Raw genomic sequence first — 20,804 nt, 5'->3', positions numbered from 1 at the left:
ATGCTATGCACTATCTGTCGAAACCAAAGTGGACCATCGATCGCGACTCTGAAGGCGACGCCACACCAACTGTTGATTGCGGCTGCTATAAGCTTTATTTTATCTTCTCAAAGCTGAAGTGAAAGGGAGCCAGGCTCCATTTTCTACTTCTTTTGAGGTACGAGGTGACCTGGAAAGTTTTCGAGTTCTGTATATCAATATGACAAGCTTTATGGCGTCAAGAGAGCATGTTTCAATAGATAGATTTGGAATTTGAACCAATGCCTGAAGATTTGCATTCCAATGCTGGATTTTTCTCATACACCATACATATCTCTGACAGGGCCCAACGTCCTTTGTTATTCTTCTGTTTGACTACCCCAAAGCTAGTATTACGTTGTTACTGTTAGACCTCCATATTTCGGTATACCGGGAATATGGGTTCATGATTTTTTTTCTATTGTCACAATCACGACCGAATTGAATAACCACACAGTTAACTTTCAAGCCGAGACCTAGTAGCCACATGGCTCTTCTTTCTATATTTTTTTCAAGAAGAAATTATTTCTGTAGTTAAACCATCCGCATGACCCACGACCATCATATAAAACCGATCAAATTAAACCACTCTTTGTTTCCCTGTGTCCTCGAAGAAAAAGCCTGATTCTCCTCTTCATGACGTGGCTCACTAGTTTAATCATCCACGTGATCCAACACAGTGAACAATATAGATCCACAAATACCTACAAATCAATCTATTAGAATGAAATCTTATCATCGATTGATCGAGTTGGTGCCAGTGCCTATTCATGATGACGACGACGAAACATCTTCTTGACAGGGTCGATAGATCTGTGGATTGATTAGTCCACGCCGAAAGCGATGCCAAACGAAGATAATGTGGAATTCATGTCGCAAACGAGGATAAGAACCTGATAACTAATGCGCCAAGGATGTTGCGAATCAGAACCAGAACATGCTGTTGCAACCTGCTTCAATTCATCATTACCTTGAGGAGTTTGGGTGTCGACATCATCTATTTTAATTATCATATCAAGCCATCTCATTGTCCCCAGACCCCAGGTTTGTGATTAAGAGCACTTTCGAAAGTGACTAAGAGTACTATATTATCCGTCACTTATATATTCCTTCCAGCATATAGGTGCTAAACATAAGTGACTAGTTACTCGTCACTTATATTAGAATATAAGTGACAGGTTAAGAGGTTACTCGTCATTTATATCCGCTCAAAGGTGACAGGTAGAGATTATGATCCGTCACTGATGATATCATTGGTGACGGGTTCTTACCCGTTACTAATGATTAGTCATCAGTAACGTGTTCGAGGTGATGGGTACGGAACTCGTTACCAATAAGAGTTATTACCCGTCACCCATGACTATTTTTTACGTAGTGTTCACCCTGGAAAACTTTGGTGCAGAACAATTTGCATTAGTTTGTGCTTGCCTTTTTTTGTTTGATTTTTTAGACTTATGCACGCCTGTACCAAAAAAACGATTACCTTATGCCCTGCAAAAAATTGTCGGTTGTTACCTCCTTAAATTCACTTGTCTTCTAAACCATTCATTTCCGAGCCATGAACAAAGAGACCAAGCCTTGTAAGTTGTAGCATATAGTGAATGAGTTAGGGCACGTAAGAAAATCTTGGGAATCAGCCTTTCGAGTTAGGGACAATTCCTCCTGTACCACTGAAAATTTATCAATTTTTAAGCTAGAAACAATTCCTTCTGCACCACTGAAAATTCATCAATTCTCTTATATATATGCTACTTAATATGTCAATGATATGTGGGTTAAGAGGAATCAGCCTTTTGAGTTAGAAGGGGGTAGCATGTGAGCTTAGCTTAAGATGAGTGCAAGGTCAAAATCCTCAAAGACTCACGGAGAGTATTACCAATAGATTAATCCAGTTGTAAAACTTAAAATTAAGCAACTAGAGCTAGTCAACTCTCCAGGCTCCACTAGCTGGTAAAGCTTGCAACACCAAGTGGTCTAACATAGGGACATATTTTGAGGTGCACAAACTTCCTTATAGCCTTTCTCTTCTTTTGTTAGTCATCCTCTTGCAGAGGCTTCCAAAGCTTTTCTGTACGTTCCAATTTATCCGATGTCTCCAAAGAGACACTCTTAACCATTTCCTCATTCTTCAATAACATATCTTTCTTTCTCACCGTGAGGTTGCACGGCCGTCGAGCAGAAGGGGTCCCAACCCTGTACAATGCATTTATCTTTTTTTCCCTTCGTTTTCTTGAAAAATATTTACATATGTCAAGCTTCACTTACAAGAAAAATATTTCTCTTTTAACCTTCTCCTCTCCGATATATTCACGTGATCTCCATCAATTCCTCTCCCTATAACCACTGGATCTAGTTGGCGTGGTTTAGCGAAAAAACTTTTCCGCTTGTGACCACGCACAACCAACACGGGGACTAGGTAGTGTGGGTCTACGTAATTTTTTCTGAAATTTTTTCCTCAAAACTTCCGAGCAAATTTCTCGTTAATTTTTTCTCAGAAAATTTCACAGGCAAAAAAGTTTTTTCGCAGGCCGCTAACTAGCCATACTTTTCCTCAAAACTTTTTTAGCTAAACTTTTCTTGTGTAAACTTTTTTCTAAAACTTTTTGAGCAAAACTTTTCCAAAAACAGAAAAACGTGGGAGAATTTTTTTTCTGAAAAAGTGAAGAGCGGGAGCTGTCGGGAAATTCGCGCGCTAATTAGCGGTGTCCGTGGTTTAGGGCCATCAAACTCCTCAACGTACGGCAACTCAGAGCTTTTTCCTGAGGATGTTCACTAGCGATATGATTTCTCATGTTGCTGCTACAAAGAACTCGATTCAGTAGCTCACCCAAACAACTTCCCAACTGCCTCAAAGCCACAGGAAGCGTGCTCTTTCTACCGGATCACTATTGCCTTAGAAAGGTCCACAGCCACTATATCCGGTTCGACTACGAGAAACTCTTCAATCGCCAGCAAGAGGCAGCTCAAAGCTTTGTTGTCCAGCTTTGTCATTGTCACAAAGACTTTATGTAATTTTCGAACTTTGTCAAGCACCTTTATGTAAAATCTGGTACTATTGTGCTGCGTTCTTATTAATGAAGTCAGGGACCTGGGGCCTTCTACTTTGGAGGACAACTTAAGTATTGTGTATAAAAATCATATATATGGATCTCGGTTGTTATAGAAATCTGAAATTATGGCCTTCTTGATAGCTAGAGTTTTGTTAAAATGTCCAGTATAGAGATCTTGCACTCAACTACAGATCGAGCTAGAGTTTTGTTAAAATGTCCAGTATAGAGATTTTGCACTCAACTACAGATCGAGCAATTCACATATGTTTTTTTTTCCTCGTATAATCTCAATGACTTGATTTCTTGTATATGATATTTTTCGAACGGAATTGGCAGGAGTTGCCTAATTATATTAATAAGAAGGGGAGCACAACGAGCAAAGACAGAGCAACGAAAAAAAAGAACAAAAGAAAAAACAGCTTGTACAGAACTACTCTCAACTCATGAAACGGCCTAAGTGCCGCGCACCTGCAAAATCCCAACACATCGCTTCATCTTTGATACGGTTGACAATAAAGGTAAAAAGATTGCTCTGCGTTGTTGAATGTACGGGCGTTACACTCCGTCCAAATCTCCCAACATACGAGGATGATGACCCTTGGATGGGACCTGCATCGATGATGCTAGTGTCGTCCACCAGTGATGAACAGAGTGTGTCTACGGCCGGGAGGTCAGGATGAGGCAAGGGTAGCGAACGAAGCCTGCAATAGCGGACCAGACGCGTTTGGTAAATCTGCACACTGTGAAAAGATGGTGACCAGTTTTGGGATCACGTCGACACTGGGGGCAGCTTCTATTGTGAGGCCAAGATCGGGCTGCAAGTCTATCAGATGTCCAAAGTCTGTTTTGGATCGTCAGCCAAGTGAAGAGTTTGCATTTTGAAGGGGCCTATGGCTTTTAGATTAGGAACTGGAAATTTGTGTCCATAGCGCCCAAGAATTGGGCTCTGTACGCAGAAGATGTCGTGTACTCACCATGCTCTGTCAGCTTCCAGGTGATCTCATCTTGTATGCCGTGCTAAAGCCGAACGTCCCGCACTATGATCCATAATCGCACGAATTCGTCAATCCATTGGGTCGTAAGACCTTGCATCATCATGAGGCCCCTCATCCAGTTCCTGTCTGTTATAGACTCGCGAAGCGACTAGCGCTTGGAGGTAGCTGATGAGAAAACTAGTGGTGCAAGATCCTTCGGCCGTTGTCCCTGAAGCTAGGCTGAATGCCAGAAGAAAGTATTTGAGCCATCATCAATAGAGATTTTTTTGCATGCTGCAAATAGTAGCCTATATGTATCATTACATGGTATGTCAGACTGATCCCAGGGTGCGTATGGTGCCTTCCATTCGTGACAAAGCCATCGAAGCCTAATGGCTCTCGCAAAGGCATCCAGGCTGGCCCCCCTTTTTTTGTTGGCTTGCAGACTCGTTTCCAGTTCACCTTGCATTTTCATCCTGTCAGGTTGTCCGTTTCGACCCATAGGAATTGCATCTGCTTACGGTCAATGATTTTAAGGATATTTTTTGGATCATTGAGAGCAGTGAGGAAATATATTGGCTGGGCCGTGAGAACTGATTTCACGAGGGTGAGTCTTCCACTAGGGGCAATGTTCTTCCCTTTCCATCCTTTGAAAGATGCAAGAGCTTTGTCCACCAGGGGTTGAAGGTCGGCCTTGCAGAGCCGTCAGACATTGAGCGGCAGCCCAAGGTACTTAATTGGGAAGTTTGAATGTTTAGCCGAGTTAGTTAAGATATGGTCTAAGTTGATACACCTAATGCACACCACAATCAACTTCTGGAAATTTGCTTGTAGCCCCGTTGTGTCACCAAAGCTGTTCAAGATCTCAGCGAGGGCCGAAATTGGGACCCAGAAGTTCTCGAAAGTCGAACCTGAAGGACTTAGGTCATCTTGGTCCCGGTTGATTGGAGAGTAGTAGCGGACAGTGGTCGGAGAGGGAGAGGTTGAGAGCGCATGCAAGGTATGGAAGCTAAACAAGTAGTCCCATTTGGAATTACAGAAAAATCTGTCAAGGCGCACGAGCGTAGGCCTCCTTCTCTCATTACTCCAAGTAATTTTTCTATTTTTGATGTCAATCTCTGGAAGCTCCCAATCCTCTAGCATGTCCCGAAACTGACCCATACTACTGAGGCTCAGGTTTGTGTTGTTTTTATCGGCTGCTCTGTAGATCATATTGAAATCACCCAGCACAAGCCATTGATGTCCCAACGGCAGCTTGACGTTCCTCAGCTCTTGAAGGAAGATCGGCTTTTTTGCCCTCCCGCGTTGGACCATAGACAGACGAGCTAGGCGAAAGGAGGTCGAGCCATCCCTAAGGGTCATGGTTGCAGATATGTGAAATTCCCCGGTTACAACACATCATCTATGTGTGTATCGGCGTCATTTCAGAGTAGAATAATTCTGTCCTTAGGCATAGCTATCTTCAACAGATTTTTAAAAATTCATCTTTTATAATACTATTACAGCATCTTCTATCTTTTTATTTCTAACCGCTACTCTATTTCCTACCTTTCATTACTCTTATCTTCTTTTCGGCCCCACAATCATACTCTATGAACAATATTGAGGATCGCTATAGTAGTCCGTAAATTTGGAGCACGCTTCCTCCTACCGTATCCCGTGATACGGCATCTGTTAGAGACCGACACGATAGCCAGAATCGGTAAAAAGACAGCACAGTATCAAACACAGTGTTACAGACTCGATTTTGCAGACGCTGCTGGAGCTGACCTTAATCGCAAAGTTGGTAAGTCTCCCTGCTCCTAGGCAAGACACAGTGGCCAGCTGCACATCACACAGTTTGGTCTCCTGAAGACATGCAATTCTGCAATTTGAGGCCGCGATGGTTTCCTGGACTGTGGCACGACGGGCTTGCGAGTTCCAGCTGAGCACTTTTATGTTAGGTACTGCCATGAGCTTTACACAGGTCCATGGAGTTGACAGAGTCGTAGGCCTGAAACAGTGGCCGGCTGCAGAGCCCTGCCTGAGTAGGGGTTTGGGCGCAGTGGCGAGGCCTAAATTGCAGAAACAATGAATCCCAGATAGGACTTGACTGTTTATATATTTACTTGATACCAATCTAGCTAGGTAAATATTGCACAACATGTCCCCTGGGCCATGAGCTTCTGTCGTCACGTCGTCACGACATGCATGATTGATCCCTAGATGGATTGGCAGGTCAATTTGCCAGTTCATTAAGAACCAAATTGTAAATTCATCCTCCCCGGCCTGCCGAATTATTTATGTAATAATGCACCACTGGCCGAATTAATAAATATGCACACAGTACATGCGTACTCAAACACATTTAACTTTGATCAAGTTGGATATAGCCTCTCAATAATAGCTGCATGTATATGACAAACATGTTGAGCTGGAGTTCACGGATATGCATGAAATTTTCTATTATAAGAATGCAAAATGCAGAGCTCAGAGTAGAACGACAGATATTTGTTGCCTCACGACAAATTTGTAGGGTGAAAACTAACAGGTGCAAATTTAACAGCAAACTACGCTCATTTTAACAAAGTACTAGTCTACTGGACTGGTCTGATGATCTCATTCTGGATTGAGCTTCGATTAATAGTCGAACACAACCTTTTAATCAAATTAAGAACTATATTTATAACAAAAAGCACCACCACTTTTTAAAAAGGTTGAGTACTCCCTCCGATCACAAGTATAAGTCGATATCGACATGATTTCTACTTATATCACTTTAACTAATAATATTTACTAAACTATATATTTCAAATAGAAAGAGTTATACATATTATTTTTATGATGAATCTAATAACATCAATCCTATATTATCAATCTATATGATTTTTTAACTATTGATAGTTAAAACTAAAAAATAATTTAGGACAAATCTAAATAGACTTCTCCGTCGCAGTTATTTATCGAGCAAGTGTCACAAACTCACAATTATCTTTGGCACGGTCAGCTTGTAGATTCCCATTATGATACGCTCAACTATTAGCTATGAATGTATAGTTTAAGTCAGCTTGTTATATCCCAGCTAATAGCTTGGGTTCCAAGCTGTTCACATGGTGTGTTGTGGTGGTGGGTTAACCACATATTGGGAGTGTAAAATAGATTATTTGCCTTTTTCAGTTGATATCAATGCCTTCTACCTTTACAATTGGTATATCTTTTCAATTGATATCATTTCATTAGATCATGATTTATGAAGCTCTCTCCCATATGCTCTAACGTTCTTCCTCGAGTTCAACATGTATTTGTATCCTTTTTTGATATTGTTGACAAAGGGGGAGAAGTTTGACGACCAAAGCAAGAGGCATGCCTAGTGGAGAACAAGCAAGATATCAAGATTGACAAAGAAGGACTCATCTATATTTGGTATCAAAAGTATTAAATGGAGAAGCTCTTGGATGGGTCGATCAAGAAAGATAGTATCAATGGAGAAATGGGAGCCACAACAAAAGGGGACTAAGTGGTAAGAACATGCATCCAAGTAATATGATAAGGCTTTGTGCTCTCTATAATTGGTATCATTTATTATTTGTCACTTGCTTTGTTTCTGTTGTCATCAATTACCAAAATAGACAATTGCAAAGAAACCACTACTCCTAGTGTTATTGCAAGCTTGCCACTAGAAAATTACAAAAATACCATTAAAACTGTCATTCGAGTGGCATCCTTGCAAAAAATAAAAAATCAAGGAGGTATTTGCAAATGCCCCTTACCAAAAGGGGAGGTTGTTGCGAAAATGGCCTTATTAGGCCATAATTGTGATTTTGGTGATTAATGACAACATAGTCATCTTTGTTGGTGGAGAGGAGCTGGTGGTGATGGTGGCGACCTCTTTATCATCGGAGTCAGAGTCAAAGTTGGAGACACACTCCTTTCTGATGTGAGCTTGACCCAAATAGATCTTCTTGTGGGTCTTATGCTTATCCTTCTTGTAAGGCTTGCACTTTTTCTCCTCCTTGTCCTTGTTCTTCTTCTTGTTAGGACACTCGGCGATGAAGTGGTCAACCTCGCCACACTCATAGCAAGCCTTCTTGGATGATCTTATTTTAGACTTGTCTCTCTTGTATTTGCTATAGCCACCCTTCTTCATAAATTTTTTGAACTTTCTCACAAAAAAGTAATTTCTTCATCATCAGATCTTTCTTCTTCGCTTGAGCTTGATTCATTACATTTCTTGATTTTGCTTACCTTAAATGCAATATCTTTAGTCTTAGAGGTTGAGCTTTGCATGACAAGGTTCTTTACTTCATTTGCTTCCTCCTAGATGAGCTCATGAGCAAAAATTCTTCCAAGCACATCACTTGGAGTGAGTCTCTTGTAATCCTTTCTTTCGCGGATGAGTGTTATCAAGGTGGAATTCCTTGGTGCAAAAGCTCTCAATAATTTTCTTGCCACTCTGTGATCATCTAGCTCTTCATTTCCAAGCCCTCTAATCTTATTCACTAACACCATCATATGGTCATTCATCGCTTGAGGGGTTTCATCATCTTCCATCACGAATCTTCCTAATTTCCTTTCAAGCAACTTTATCTTTGATTCTCTCACACTTATTGTGCCTTCTTGTGTGACTTGGAGTGTGCCCCATATTACTTTGACCTCCTCAAGCTCATCCACCTTGTTGAAACTCGAGGCTCAAGGCACCAAGCAACACGCTTGCGGCTTGTGCATTGCGGTGGAGGTTTTGCTCTACTTCGAGAGTGAGCTATATGTCTTCATCTGGTAGTTCAAAACCTTTGCACATAATCTTTCAAATACTTGGATGAAGAGATATTAGATGCAATTTTATTTTGTGCTTCCATGCGGTATAATGTGTGCCACCAAAATACGGCGCACGCTCGGACTGCACGGAAATGTAAGCATGAGATGCATTTAATTTATCATAATTGAAACCGATCTCAACTCCCGATGTATCATCCTTAGGACTTTTCGGGCTTTTTGGACTCTTCCCCCTTGATATCGACATCTTCTAATTCTCCAAGTGGTGAAGTCTTGTAGGAGATTAGGTTCTGATACCAATTGAATGTACTAGATGTCGCATAGAGGGGGTGAATAGGCGTTCCTGAAAATTAAAGCTTCGTAATGGATTAACAGAATCCGAAACTTCTAGGTTCAGTCCAGAACTTCTGGGTACCAGAATTTTTGAGTTCAACCCGGACTTTCTGGCTAAACAGAACGAAATAAAAAAACGAATAACGCTTAGATACTTATAGTTGAATCTAGTTGTTACCACAGGTTCCAAGGTAAGTGTATAGAGTTTTCCACCTTTCACCTCCAGCCACAAACTCACAAACATGTAGATCGGGGCAAATCGCTCAAAAGTCAATTAGAGCAACAAAAAACACAAAGACAAGAAAGGAGACAAAAATTTGTTTCACGAAGTTCGGATCCAACGATCCTACATCTCCGTTGAGGTGCTCACAAAGAGCCGAGTCTCTTTCAACCCTATTCCTCACCAAGCGGCCATGAAGATTGAGCTTAGGCTTAATCAAGGTCCACTTTCTCTGTGGAGGCGAGGATGAGCCTTCACAAATATCCCGCGGCACTCCAGAAGCTTGGATGCTCTACGGGCAATGCCTAACCGTCTAGGAGCTCAAGGCTCCAAGAGAATGAACGCGGAATCAACCGATTTGACGACGAACTCGAGTGCTCAAAGGTTTGAATGGAGCTCGCTAGTACTTAATCACTCTTCCCAACTCTCAAAATCTTGCAAGATTTAATGCCTAAGAGAGTGGAAGAGCTATTTAATAGCTATGAATGTTTTTGTCTTTGTGGTTGCTTAGCAGCACAAGCAAAGAGGCGGTGAGGGGGTATTTATACCCAATCCTCAAAAACTAGTGGTTGCAGCACTTTCTGCACTAACCCGAAACTTTCGGGTATTTCCGGGTTAGCTCGAGACTTAGAAACCGAGGACCCTGCTCGGAAAGAATCCGGAGGTTCCGGCACCCAGAACTTCTGAGTCAACTCGGAACTTTCGGGTCGGTTTGAGAAACTAAACCGAGCACCTTACAAGGAGCCTCACCCAGAGGTTCTAGCTACCCAGAACTTCCGAGTTGGATAGAAGAACAAACGGAACACCCTACTCGGAGGGATATCCGGAGGTTCCAGCTACCCAGAACTTCCCGGTTGCACTCGGAACTTTCGGGTACACAGAGCAACTTAGAATTTTTTGGTGTTTATGAGGTGTTTGTGTCTCTCATCTTTAGTTTGAAAGGGTAATTTTTCGGGAACGTCCTTGGGAATTCTGTCATGACGGGAACCGTGAAAGAAAATCGTTGGAGCGCTAAAGGGAATGAAAATCCTGTCGTGAAGGGATTATGGCTCCTAAAAGGAAACCGTTGAAGGTGGTTTAATCATCCACCTCACAAGAAATCATATTCGGTGCTAACTTTTTCATCCGAATTCAACTCTATTGCAAGACCATGGCCAATAACAACTCCAAGGCATGAAACATGAATGAAGCACAAATAAAAGTATGTGAGGCAAGAGAAAAGATTCCATTAGCAGCTGGCCTCTGACGCGGCTGTTGGGCCATGCTGCAAGCTCAGCCAAAATATGAAAATAACCTTATCGTTTGCACCGTGCATACTCCTCTGACCAATTTTGCATTATATATAGCTCGCCTGAGCGTGGAGATCCAGAGCACGAGATCCACGAAGCGAATTTCTAGAACTGATCTCATCTTGGCTTCTCTCCTGCTTGACCTCAGCAGTGTGCTTTGTTTCAGTTCACTCGAAAGGTGTGTTACCCAAATAAGTTAGCCATGGCCAGCAACGCCACATCCTCTGCCGCCGACTCGACGGTGCCGCAGCCGCCGCCGTCGCAGGGAAAGCTCATCACGATACTGAGCATCGACGGCGGCGGCATCCGTGGGCTCATCCCGGCCACCATCATCGCCTTCCTCGAGGCCAAGCTCCAGGTGTGCGCGACCCCCCCCCCCCTACCCAATTCATTTCTAGTTTCAGCTGGGAGTTAATTTTTGAACTCTAGTGAACGTAATTTGATATGATTGTAGGAGCTGGACGGGCCCGACGCGCGGATTGCAGACTACTTCGACGTGATCGCCGGGACGAGCACCGGCGCGCTGCTCACGTCGATGCTGTCGGCGCCGGGGGAGAACAAGCGGCCGCTTTTCGCCGCCAAGGACCTCAACACGTTCTACCTCGAGAACGGCCCCAATATCTTCCCACAGAGAAAGTATATACGCGCTCGTTCAATCGTTCTTCTGCCTACTAGCATGAATCTCGAAGCCATTAATTGAATGGCTTGTACAAGCCTTTAATTTCACGTCGTTTCTCGGCCGATCGCTTGTTGTCACGCTTGACGCTGCAACAATATTGTTGCTGCTGCTGCAGGGCGGGGTGGCTGACGCCGGCGGCGAACCTGATAGGCACCATGAGAGGGCCCAAGTATGACGGCGTGTTCCTGCACGACAAGATCAAGGGCCTGACCCACGACGTGAAGGTCGCGGACACGGTGACCAACATCATCGTGCCGGCGTTCGACGTGAAGTACCTGCAGCCCATCATCTTCTCCACGTACGAGGCCAAGAACGACCAACTCAAGAACGCGCACCTCTCCGACATCTGCATCAGCACGTCGGCGGCGCCCACCTACTTCCCCGCGCACTTCTTCACGACCCACAACGACAAAGGTGAGTCCCGAGAGTTCCACCTCGTCGACGGCGGCGTCGCGGCCAACAACCCCACCATGGTCGCCATGTCCATGCTCACCAAGGAGGTGCTTCGCCGGAACCCGGACTTCAACCCGGGCAGGCCCACCGAGTACCAGAACTACCTCATCATCTCCGTCGGGACCGGGTCCGCCAAGCAGGCGGAGAAGTACACCGCGCCGCAGTGCGCCAAATGGGGCCTACTCCAGTGGCTCTACCACGGCGGCTTCACCCCAATCATCGACCTCTTCTCCCATGCCAGCTCCGACATGGTCGACATCCACGCAGCCGTGCTCTTCGAGGCCCTCCATTGTCAGAAGAACTACCTCCGCATCCAGGTACGTCGCCGAAAAGCTCCAGTAGTTCTTGCTAGCTAGCTCAGCACGTAAGTCGACGATGTGCACTATATGGATGTAGGACGATTCGCTGACCGGGGCCACGTCGTCGGTGGATATCTCGACGAAGGAGAACATGGAGGCGCTGATCGGGATCGGTCAGGGCCTGCTCAAGAAGCCGGTGGCGAGAGTGAACATTGACACGGGGATGTACGAGCCCGTCGACGGCGAGGGCACAAACGAGCAAGCGCTTGCCCGCTTCGCCAAGATTCTCTCTGAGGAGCGCAAGCTGCGGACCTCAACTTCTACTAGCTAGCCTAGTCTGGCTGTTGCTGCTTGGTGCTTGCCAAGAAATTCAGCACAAGAAGAAGCAAATTAAAAGAAGGATGGTTATTATGTACCTACAGCCGATCATTAGGTGTATTGCTTGAATAATTGATTTTCCAAATTAAGGCGACATACATACGGAACCAATAAACATTTAAGTGTTGTACTATGGCAATATGTGGCATGTTCCAGATTTTGAATCGCCAACAAATCAGTCGCATGCAGCATTTGCTTGCGTTTGGGCCAGGGATGGTTTCAACTTTGTGATATCGCAACTTCCGGTTTGCTAATTGTAGATAGCCGTATGGATTGATCCCAATAGTCATCACAAACGATGCGGCACATGTAGATATTTGAGGGAAAAGCCTGATTCCGTTACGCACATGTTAGCATTGCACGTCTATTTTGGGTCATGCCCAGGGACTCCTATCAAATTGATCGTCTTCTTGTCAATCTTATTCTTGATTTCTTTTGTTCTTTCTTCATGCCATAACTTCTCAGATGATTGAGGTGACTTTATCTAGCACAGTTTTCCACATAATGTTCGACTTTGAGTTGAGAGTTAACATTTTCTTCAGTTTAAAATGCGATGTATCGAGTTGAAGTTAACATTTTTTTAGTTGCGAGTTTAAAATCAAGATTGAATGGTCACCTTTTTTGTTGGTATTTGAGATTTCAAAATTACAGGTTGAAAGTTCATTTTTTTTTTTAGTTGTGAGTTTGAAATACAACGTTGGTAAAAGTTTTAATTTGTAGAACTACAGAAAAGGTCATTGTTACCGGTTCAAAAACTATATTACTGCCTATTTTTGAACCGGCAGTGATTGTATATATCACAGTCGGTTCATATCACGAACTGGCAGTGATACTCAATCCAAGACAAAAAAAAAATTAAGTAGGCAGACAATAATTTAACTGATCTTTATATTACTAATCTCCATAATTAGAGTTTTATATCACACTAATATATAATTAAGTTACTAACTCCATCACTGTACACCAAAATCAAAAGATATGCATGGCAGCACGCAAAAAACCCTAAACGCGCGCATCGCATCTACCGGCCGTCAGCCATAACAATAAAGAAGTAGTCGTCCTCGTCCTCGTCCTCATCGTCATCGTCATCGCCATCGTCGTCCCTGTCCTCGCCTTCACCACCACCATCATTGGCCCCACCGTTGTCGCCGGCCTCCTCCTCCTCCTCCTCCTCCTCCTCATCCTCATCCGAGTTATGTCGGGGCTTCTTCGCCTTTGGCTCATTGAGGAAGAAGTCACACACGTCGTTCTCGGAGGGGGACCCCACCAAGTCGCTGGAGTTTGTGGTCTCCGCCTTGTTCGATGACCTTATCGACAAGGCCTCCACCTCATCATCGGACAACAGCGCGGGTGTGGGAGGCGTGGTCGGAGAAAATGGCTGTGGAGGCAGCAGTGGAGTGGTCGGAGGAGGAGAAGCATCAAGCGGATCAATCAATCGCGCGACGGCAGTGGCCGGAGTGGCAGTGACGCTGGAGGGGAGAGGGTGTGAGAGAGAGAGAGCAATCAGGTGAGATAGAGTGAGCGAGAGCCATCGATTTTAAAGGCGCTCAGGAAAAACCGAGCAGGTACGGGCGTAGGAAGTTGTACGGATTTTTTAATATCAATGCTGGTTCGTAAATACAACTGGCAGTGATAGCCATTGTCAGTGCTGGTTATTAAAGCATTTCTTTTGATGAACTAATATCACTACTAGTTCGTAACACCATTGTCACTATCGGTTATTAAAGGCACATCTTTTGATGAACTAATATCACTGTTGGTTCTAATGACGAACAGTAGTGATAATTTGAATATTAATGTCGGTTCGTGTTACCAGCCACCAGTGATAATGACTATCACTGCTGGTTCTTACTGGCTCGGTTTTTTATATGTGTCTTGAGCTTGCAAACCGGCAGTGATATATTATCACTGCTGGTTATTACTGAACTGGCAGTGAAAGAGGAACAGGGAAGACCCTTTTTGTAGTAGTGTAGTTAGAAGTGCATAATTACAAGTACTTCATTTTGAGTTGAGAGATTGAAATCCCACATTGAAGATCCAATATTTGAGTTTAAAGTTCTAAAATGCAAGTTCATAGTTCAAATTTCATAGTTAAAAATTCTTAAACTCTATTTGAAAGCCCTTGCTAGAGAGTTTTCAAATCAAATTTGAAACTTTTAAATTCTGATTGAATGTCAATTCCGAGATTAAATTGTTCAATGTGTTTGGTGTTGCAAATATTTGTGGCAAAAAGTTGAAATTAAAATGGTTTATTTAGACTAAAATAAAGCAACTAAAAAGATTTTCAGACAAAAAATCAGCTCATTAGCAACCAAGTAGATAATGTTGTGAGTTACATGCTCTTAAAAAAGGAGGGTGCAGTTTTGTTTGGACTAGCTCTGGCTCGGGCTAGATACCTAGGCACCAAGTTAGCTTTCACATAAGCATCTCAAAAAACAATTTGGATATAATATTCAAGGTCACGAAAAATCAAACAATACATGTGCTATGTTCTTCATAAATTCCCCATTTTGAGCTTGCATGTGTACTTAGCTTAGGGCTAACGTAAGGTAAAAACCCTTAACTAACAAGTGAGTACACACTAATGAATTATCTCTATTACCATTATGAAATTTTACTAGGCAATTGTGTAAACATGATTTGTTTTGTGGTGCACCAACCAATATTATTTTTTTTGTTTCGTTTCAAATTACAATAGGTCAACACTTTCTGATCAATGTCACCAACTGATTAAGCTAGCAACAGAGGAACCTATATATCTAATGAGTTTCCCCACTACACGAACCGGTCTAACATTGTGTTTAAAAATCATATATATTAGCACAACATATATAATGAACAAAATTTATATTATTAGTGCCTTCTTTGTAGCTACATATATATTTAATTATCAAATGGTCACTTTTCAGATCTTCTACTCAACCACAGACCATGGAGCAAGATATTTCAATCTTCTCCCATCTCAACCACATGATATGTACTGCCCCATGCCTGCCACTTGAAAATAATGAACCCCTGATAGGACTTACTAGCTTCTTGGTTTATTAAACTCTAGGTAGCACACTTTTCAGATCTTCTACTCAACCACACCGTGTTAACTGGACCATACATAACCTTAATTTATCCCTAGCTTCTATCTCACTTGGAGGTGGGACTTGGGCCGGGTCAAATTAGGACGGTCCATGGCACAACGATTTGGTACGGCCCATGGCATGGCATCTTACGAGAAAAATTAGACCAGGCAAGCACGACACGGACACACGGACCAAGGCATGCATAGGGTCTTGGCACGGTGGGGGCAGCATGGCCTGGCCTAAATAATGGGTCGTGCCTGGGCCGTCCTGGCACGAACAGGCTTGATTCTCGCAGAGTTGTTAGTTGGTGATTAGAACATACTGCCATTGACGACGGGTCAAGCTAATATAAGTGTTCGGCAGTCGGCATGTCACTGGGCTCGTAACATTTTATCCAAGCCTCTTATTGTGGCGCTGATCAATTGAGATGAGAGAGTCTTACGTATGTTCACGAACAGATCGAAGCTTGTTTGCTAGTTGTTGCCAATTATGTTCATGTATGTCCCTATTCATCGAGCATAACAATCGTGTTTGCTTATCCTGACAACCAGATCGAACCTTTGATGGTGTCTAATCATGCAGAAGTGATTGTATACGAGTTCACAAATGCGAGGGTCGTGCCTGGGCTGGCACGACAAGGCGGAGGCACGACGTGCCATGGGCCATGCTTGGGCCTGGCCGTCAGCTTGCCATGCTGGCACAGCATAGCCAGACGGGCTAAGTGGATTGAGTCTGTTTGGCACGAGGCGGTACATGAGACACGATGGGGCATAGAGCTCAACAAGGATATCTTTTAATTTATCAAGGACAATTGAGTCAAAAGTCTCAGGGGTGAGCACAACAACGTTTGAAGGAATGGTTGCCAGCTTTATATTGGTCCCATCACGATCAACCTATAATGAGAAACTAGAATTGACCATGAGAAAATTCTATTAATTTAGCAAACCATAAAAATGGAGAAGGAATAATTTCTTATGAGTATCCATGTGTCAATGCCCAGTTATTTAGTAAGAACAAAACTAATTTAACTTTTGAGGTATAAATTTCAAACCTTCATCGATCAAGACAGATTTAGCTTTAAAACTTGAACCAAACCTTTCATACTCAGGGGCAAGCTTCTTGCAATGACCACACCTGAACAAACAAAGTAGCCGGTATGCTTTGAAATGCTGAACTGCTGTTACAATGAAATACTTAGATCAAATTACAGTTCTAAGTTACTAAATTGCAGAAAATACTACTAAAGAATGCAAAAACCATCAACGTAAGAGCACTCTTCTACGTGTACAGTTACAATACGAATTCCACCTAGATCTTACACTAGAAACCTATTGAAAATGCATGTCGTAAAGAAATATCCCACCAATTTTCCATAATCAATCCCATACCGGAGAAGAGAAGATCCTGATCTGATCCAAAATATCACACACGAGAACTAAACTGACAAGCCTACAGGATTAACAAGGTAGCTGAATTCAAGCGCATCTACATCCCACATGGTCAAACTGATAAAAATTTTCAATTAGGCAGAAGGTTAATCGCAGCCCGTTCAATTGTAGTAGAGATCCAGACACAGTGACAATAGCGCTGCCTCTAGCGAAACAAAGCAGCAACAAAATGAATTCAATCAGGCACGCAAAGATCCATACTGGACAACGTTATGTTACCAGTGTTGTTGGATGCTTACTGGACAACTAACTCAAACCTAGGAATGGTACATGCTAGGGGGCCCTGGGATTTAGGGTCCCGGGCCGGCCGCCCCGCTCGACCCCCAGGCCTAGACCTGTCAGTTATATCTTTGACACCAAAGAGTTCATCTTCCGACAAAATGGATATTCACTTCATGCTGGACTTCAAGTTGACGGCCACTGAATAGTAAAGATCAGCAAGAACATTATTTTTGGCAAGTTGCATACATATTCTCGGTTGATGTCAAACTGAAGGAAATATGAAGCTACCCGCTCATTTGAATACCTGACTGCACTTTATCTACAAGGAAAAAAAGAACTAGCTGTACATAGATCTTCACCATAATGACTGACTGATCGACTACCATCAGTACTTGTAATCAGTTTTATTGCCTTCCAATGCCACAAATCTGTTACAGTTAGTCAAAAAAAGTTTCTGTGCGATCTTCTCTCACAATTTCACTTGATTTCCTGTACTTTATGTCCACTGCTTTTTTAAATATAATTTTCTGTTTGATTTTGGTACAAAATCTGTGCAATCTTATCACAATTCCTACTAGAATGTTTGCTGCCAAAGCTAAGCAGGCCAGTCATCCTTCTACGGATAAGAACTTCATCACTGCAATTTGTATATTTGTATTCGCAAATTTTGTTATTGAAATGAAGTGGTGCACTCTGCATCACATATGGAAAAGAAGTGTGCATATCAAGTGTCTATTCACAGTAGCAACTTCAGTTATCGCAAAAATGTTTTTTCATACCAGGAGTTTCAGATATCGTTACAATGCCCATCCGTACCTGGAATTCAGAAACAGACCAGTCCTTTTGTTTTACGCCTATGCACAAATATGCATTTGCACTTTCACTTGAACAAATTAAATAATCACAGAAGATGTAAAATTGTCATGGATTTGCTCAAGTTCACAGTAAACAATTTCTACTTGGAGTGCAGATCATGCTTCAAAGGCCCTATCCTCTGGTGCTGCCCCAGGCAAAGGCCAACAAGAGTTACTCCAAAATCCGTGATTTGTGTTAGCCATGACAAGCAGCAGATCAAAAGAGTTATCATGCTAAGGGACCTAAGGTAAGGTATCAGAAAACTAACAATTATTTTCTTCTATAAAAAAAATTAGGGTGCATATCTAAATACTACTGTCATTTCAAGTCCTTACATTATATAAAATTAACATGTCAGCTCCTCGCTAATCTCCTATGAAACCAAGTATTCCCTGGTAGATGTTATCGCCATTGTCAATTAGCAGTTTTAGTACATACATATTAGGTAAAGAAGTGTACAGAAATAAGGAAAACTAAGCTAAGCTTTTGTATTCGAAATAACTTAGCAAATAGTGCGTGTTATATTAATTACAAGGCAGCGGAATATTTTCCTGTATTGTTGTTTCATTGTTACATGATTTGACAAATGGGTTGTTTCGCGCGAGGGAAACTCCCCTTCGCGTTCGAATTGTGTATAGTATTAACTTTGAATATATCAATTGCAAGCGTGCCAGTGTACCATCATATACAAAATAAATATGCAAATGTGAAATACGGGGAAACATCACTTTATTAATTCATCATAGAATTACAAAGTACAATTTCCCACGCTTTACATTACGCCAAACACATCTGACTAAACTCAACTGACGATTGTATGGCTCTTGGTTCCTGTAGCCTCGTGAGGCCACCGGTTAATTACATCTGTAGTATTGGACTACAGAACACCTCCGATTAAGCTGCGTTGATGGTCGTCATCTAGTGGTCGTCTCCGAGTCTGCAAGGCTGTAGTCACATGCATCAAAACAAAGCAAAGTAAGTGTTAGAAATAAATAAAGCAGAAGACTGGACAATCAGTCTATTTTGAGCTTTATGAATTGTTGTCCAGTCTAGTTTGAGCTTTATGAACTGTTTATGTATCCTAGATCATCATTGGCTGAGTAGCCTCAGAATCTGTAAAAGTGGAGGGAGAGAGAGCCTGGACGCACGGTAGTTCACTAGCTACAACCTAGCGGGAGCCTGACGAATTGCATAACGTCTAGACTCCTATCTACGACCTCCTAACCTCAGCAGCATCCAATAGACAACCATATCGGCGTCATCGGTCGAATTCGAAAGGCAACAAGCCACGAAGGCGGTAAAGCCACATAGACAAAGGGTAATTACTAACGCACCAAGCCACAAAGGCATTAGCATCACGTTAGGCAACGGACCACAAGCCACAAAGGCAATAGGTAATAGATGACAATAAGCTGGCGATAGTAATAACATCATTAGCCACAGATCAACTTAGGGCAAGCAAGAACGAGCCACAGAGCCAAACATTCCTCTCGATGAAACAATCTGAAAGCACCCTTCATTACTCAGACAGGGTCAGCAAGACTGCTAATAGGGAACAGCAACATCAGTCCCATCAAACAGGCCAACAACAAGAGGAAGGCTCAATCACAAGAGAACCTCATCTCATAACCGAGCTCAAGCTTTCCCAATCTCAGCATGCCACGCAACAGGATCCACCAAACGTGGCTCATTTCCAGCAACAGAGACCATAATCATGATCATAACGTAGCCAACTCAAAGCCATCAGCACCCATGTTCATCGACAATAGCAAGAAAAACAATGGCAGAAGGGCCGATGTAATCAAGCATCACAGTAATAGAATTGCCACAGCCAAATATTCACAAGAGGATAGCACTATGGGCCCTCAGCTACGAATCACAGGGCATTCAAAGCAGCCCGAGCTTCCCAGCTAAATCAGGCCGCCAAAACAAGAGCTAAAGCGTTGACTGATGACAAACCAACAGGGTCAAGATCATGCCTCAGCTATCAACAGCTCCTTAGGAGGCACACACACGGCGGCGGCACGGCCTACCCGACCGATGGCAGCAGGACAGCCAAACGGTGTCATGACCCACCCAGCTGACGGAGACACAACCATAGCCCAGACACAAGTGGGGCCTACACAGGTGGCTCTATGACGGCGGCTTCACCCGCTCATCGACATCTTCTCCCACGCCAGCGTCGACATGGTCGACATCCCTTGCGAGAAGAATTACCTTCGCATCCAGTACGATTGATTGATCAACTAGTTTATCTGAAAGCTTAAACTAGATATTGATTGCTGATTGGCTCTGATACTAATTATAGGAATGAGATTGACGATTAGAAAAGAGGTGAATAGATGTCTCAACAAATTTCTTATGAAATCGATAGTCTTTTCCTATTTAGATCACCCAACGCACCTTAAAATTAAGCGAAAGTAAAAATAGAGAGAGTTTTAACAAGAAAAAATCGCGCAACATGACTCCACAAATAGTATATAAACCATAGGTTCTATTTAAGATAAATTCATGTGTCTTAGTACTTGAAAGATCACAACTTACAAAGAAATAAGAAAAGATGAATACCGAGTAACAAAACTCTCTAAGTTGATTAACTAGAGGCAAAGAAATTCAAGACTCCATCACATAAATATGTGTATACGAATTTTATACATCTAGCAACAAGAAAAATAACATCTTAAGGTACTGAAATTTCAACCCAAAAACCAAAACAAAAATTAAATACGAAAACTGAAAAACTTGCAAACTTGCAAGGAA

The 20,804-nt window shown here is 42.7% G+C and overlaps 1 protein-coding gene across 1 annotated transcript; it reads left to right on the top strand.

Annotated features, from left to right (window-relative positions):
- The first annotated feature begins 10,645 nt into the window (after positions 1-10,645).
- LOC133900927 (patatin-like protein 1) lies at positions 10,646-12,606 on the top strand. Its single transcript, XM_062342230.1, has 4 exons — positions 10,646-10,994; positions 11,091-11,272; positions 11,431-12,085; positions 12,165-12,606. Exons 1-4 carry the CDS (start codon positions 10,839-10,841, stop codon positions 12,396-12,398), a joined length of 1,227 nt encoding a protein of 408 aa, XP_062198214.1. The 5' UTR covers positions 10,646-10,838; the 3' UTR covers positions 12,399-12,606.
- The last annotated feature ends 8,198 nt before the right edge of the window (positions 12,607-20,804 follow it).

Source organism: Phragmites australis, chromosome 19 (genome assembly GCF_958298935.1).
Source record: "Phragmites australis chromosome 19, lpPhrAust1.1, whole genome shotgun sequence".
Classification (NCBI taxonomy): Eukaryota; Viridiplantae; Streptophyta; class Magnoliopsida; order Poales; family Poaceae; genus Phragmites; species Phragmites australis.
Note: the sequence above shows the minus strand (reverse complement) of the source record. Positions and strands in the feature narration are given on the sequence as shown.

What these genes read in the sequence shown, in the direction of transcription:
- LOC133900927 (XM_062342230.1), top strand. Translation starts at nt 10,839, where the DNA reads ATGGCCAGCAACGCCACATCCTCTGCCGCCGACTCGACGGTGCCGCAG. An exon ending in TCCTCGAGGCCAAGCTCCAG is followed by an intron (nt 10,995 to 11,090) that starts GTGTGCGCGACC and finishes ATATGATTGTAG; the next exon opens with GAGCTGGACGGGCCCGACGC. An exon ending in AGAACTACCTCCGCATCCAG is followed by an intron (nt 12,086 to 12,164) that starts GTACGTCGCCGA and finishes ATATGGATGTAG; the next exon opens with GACGATTCGCTGACCGGGGC.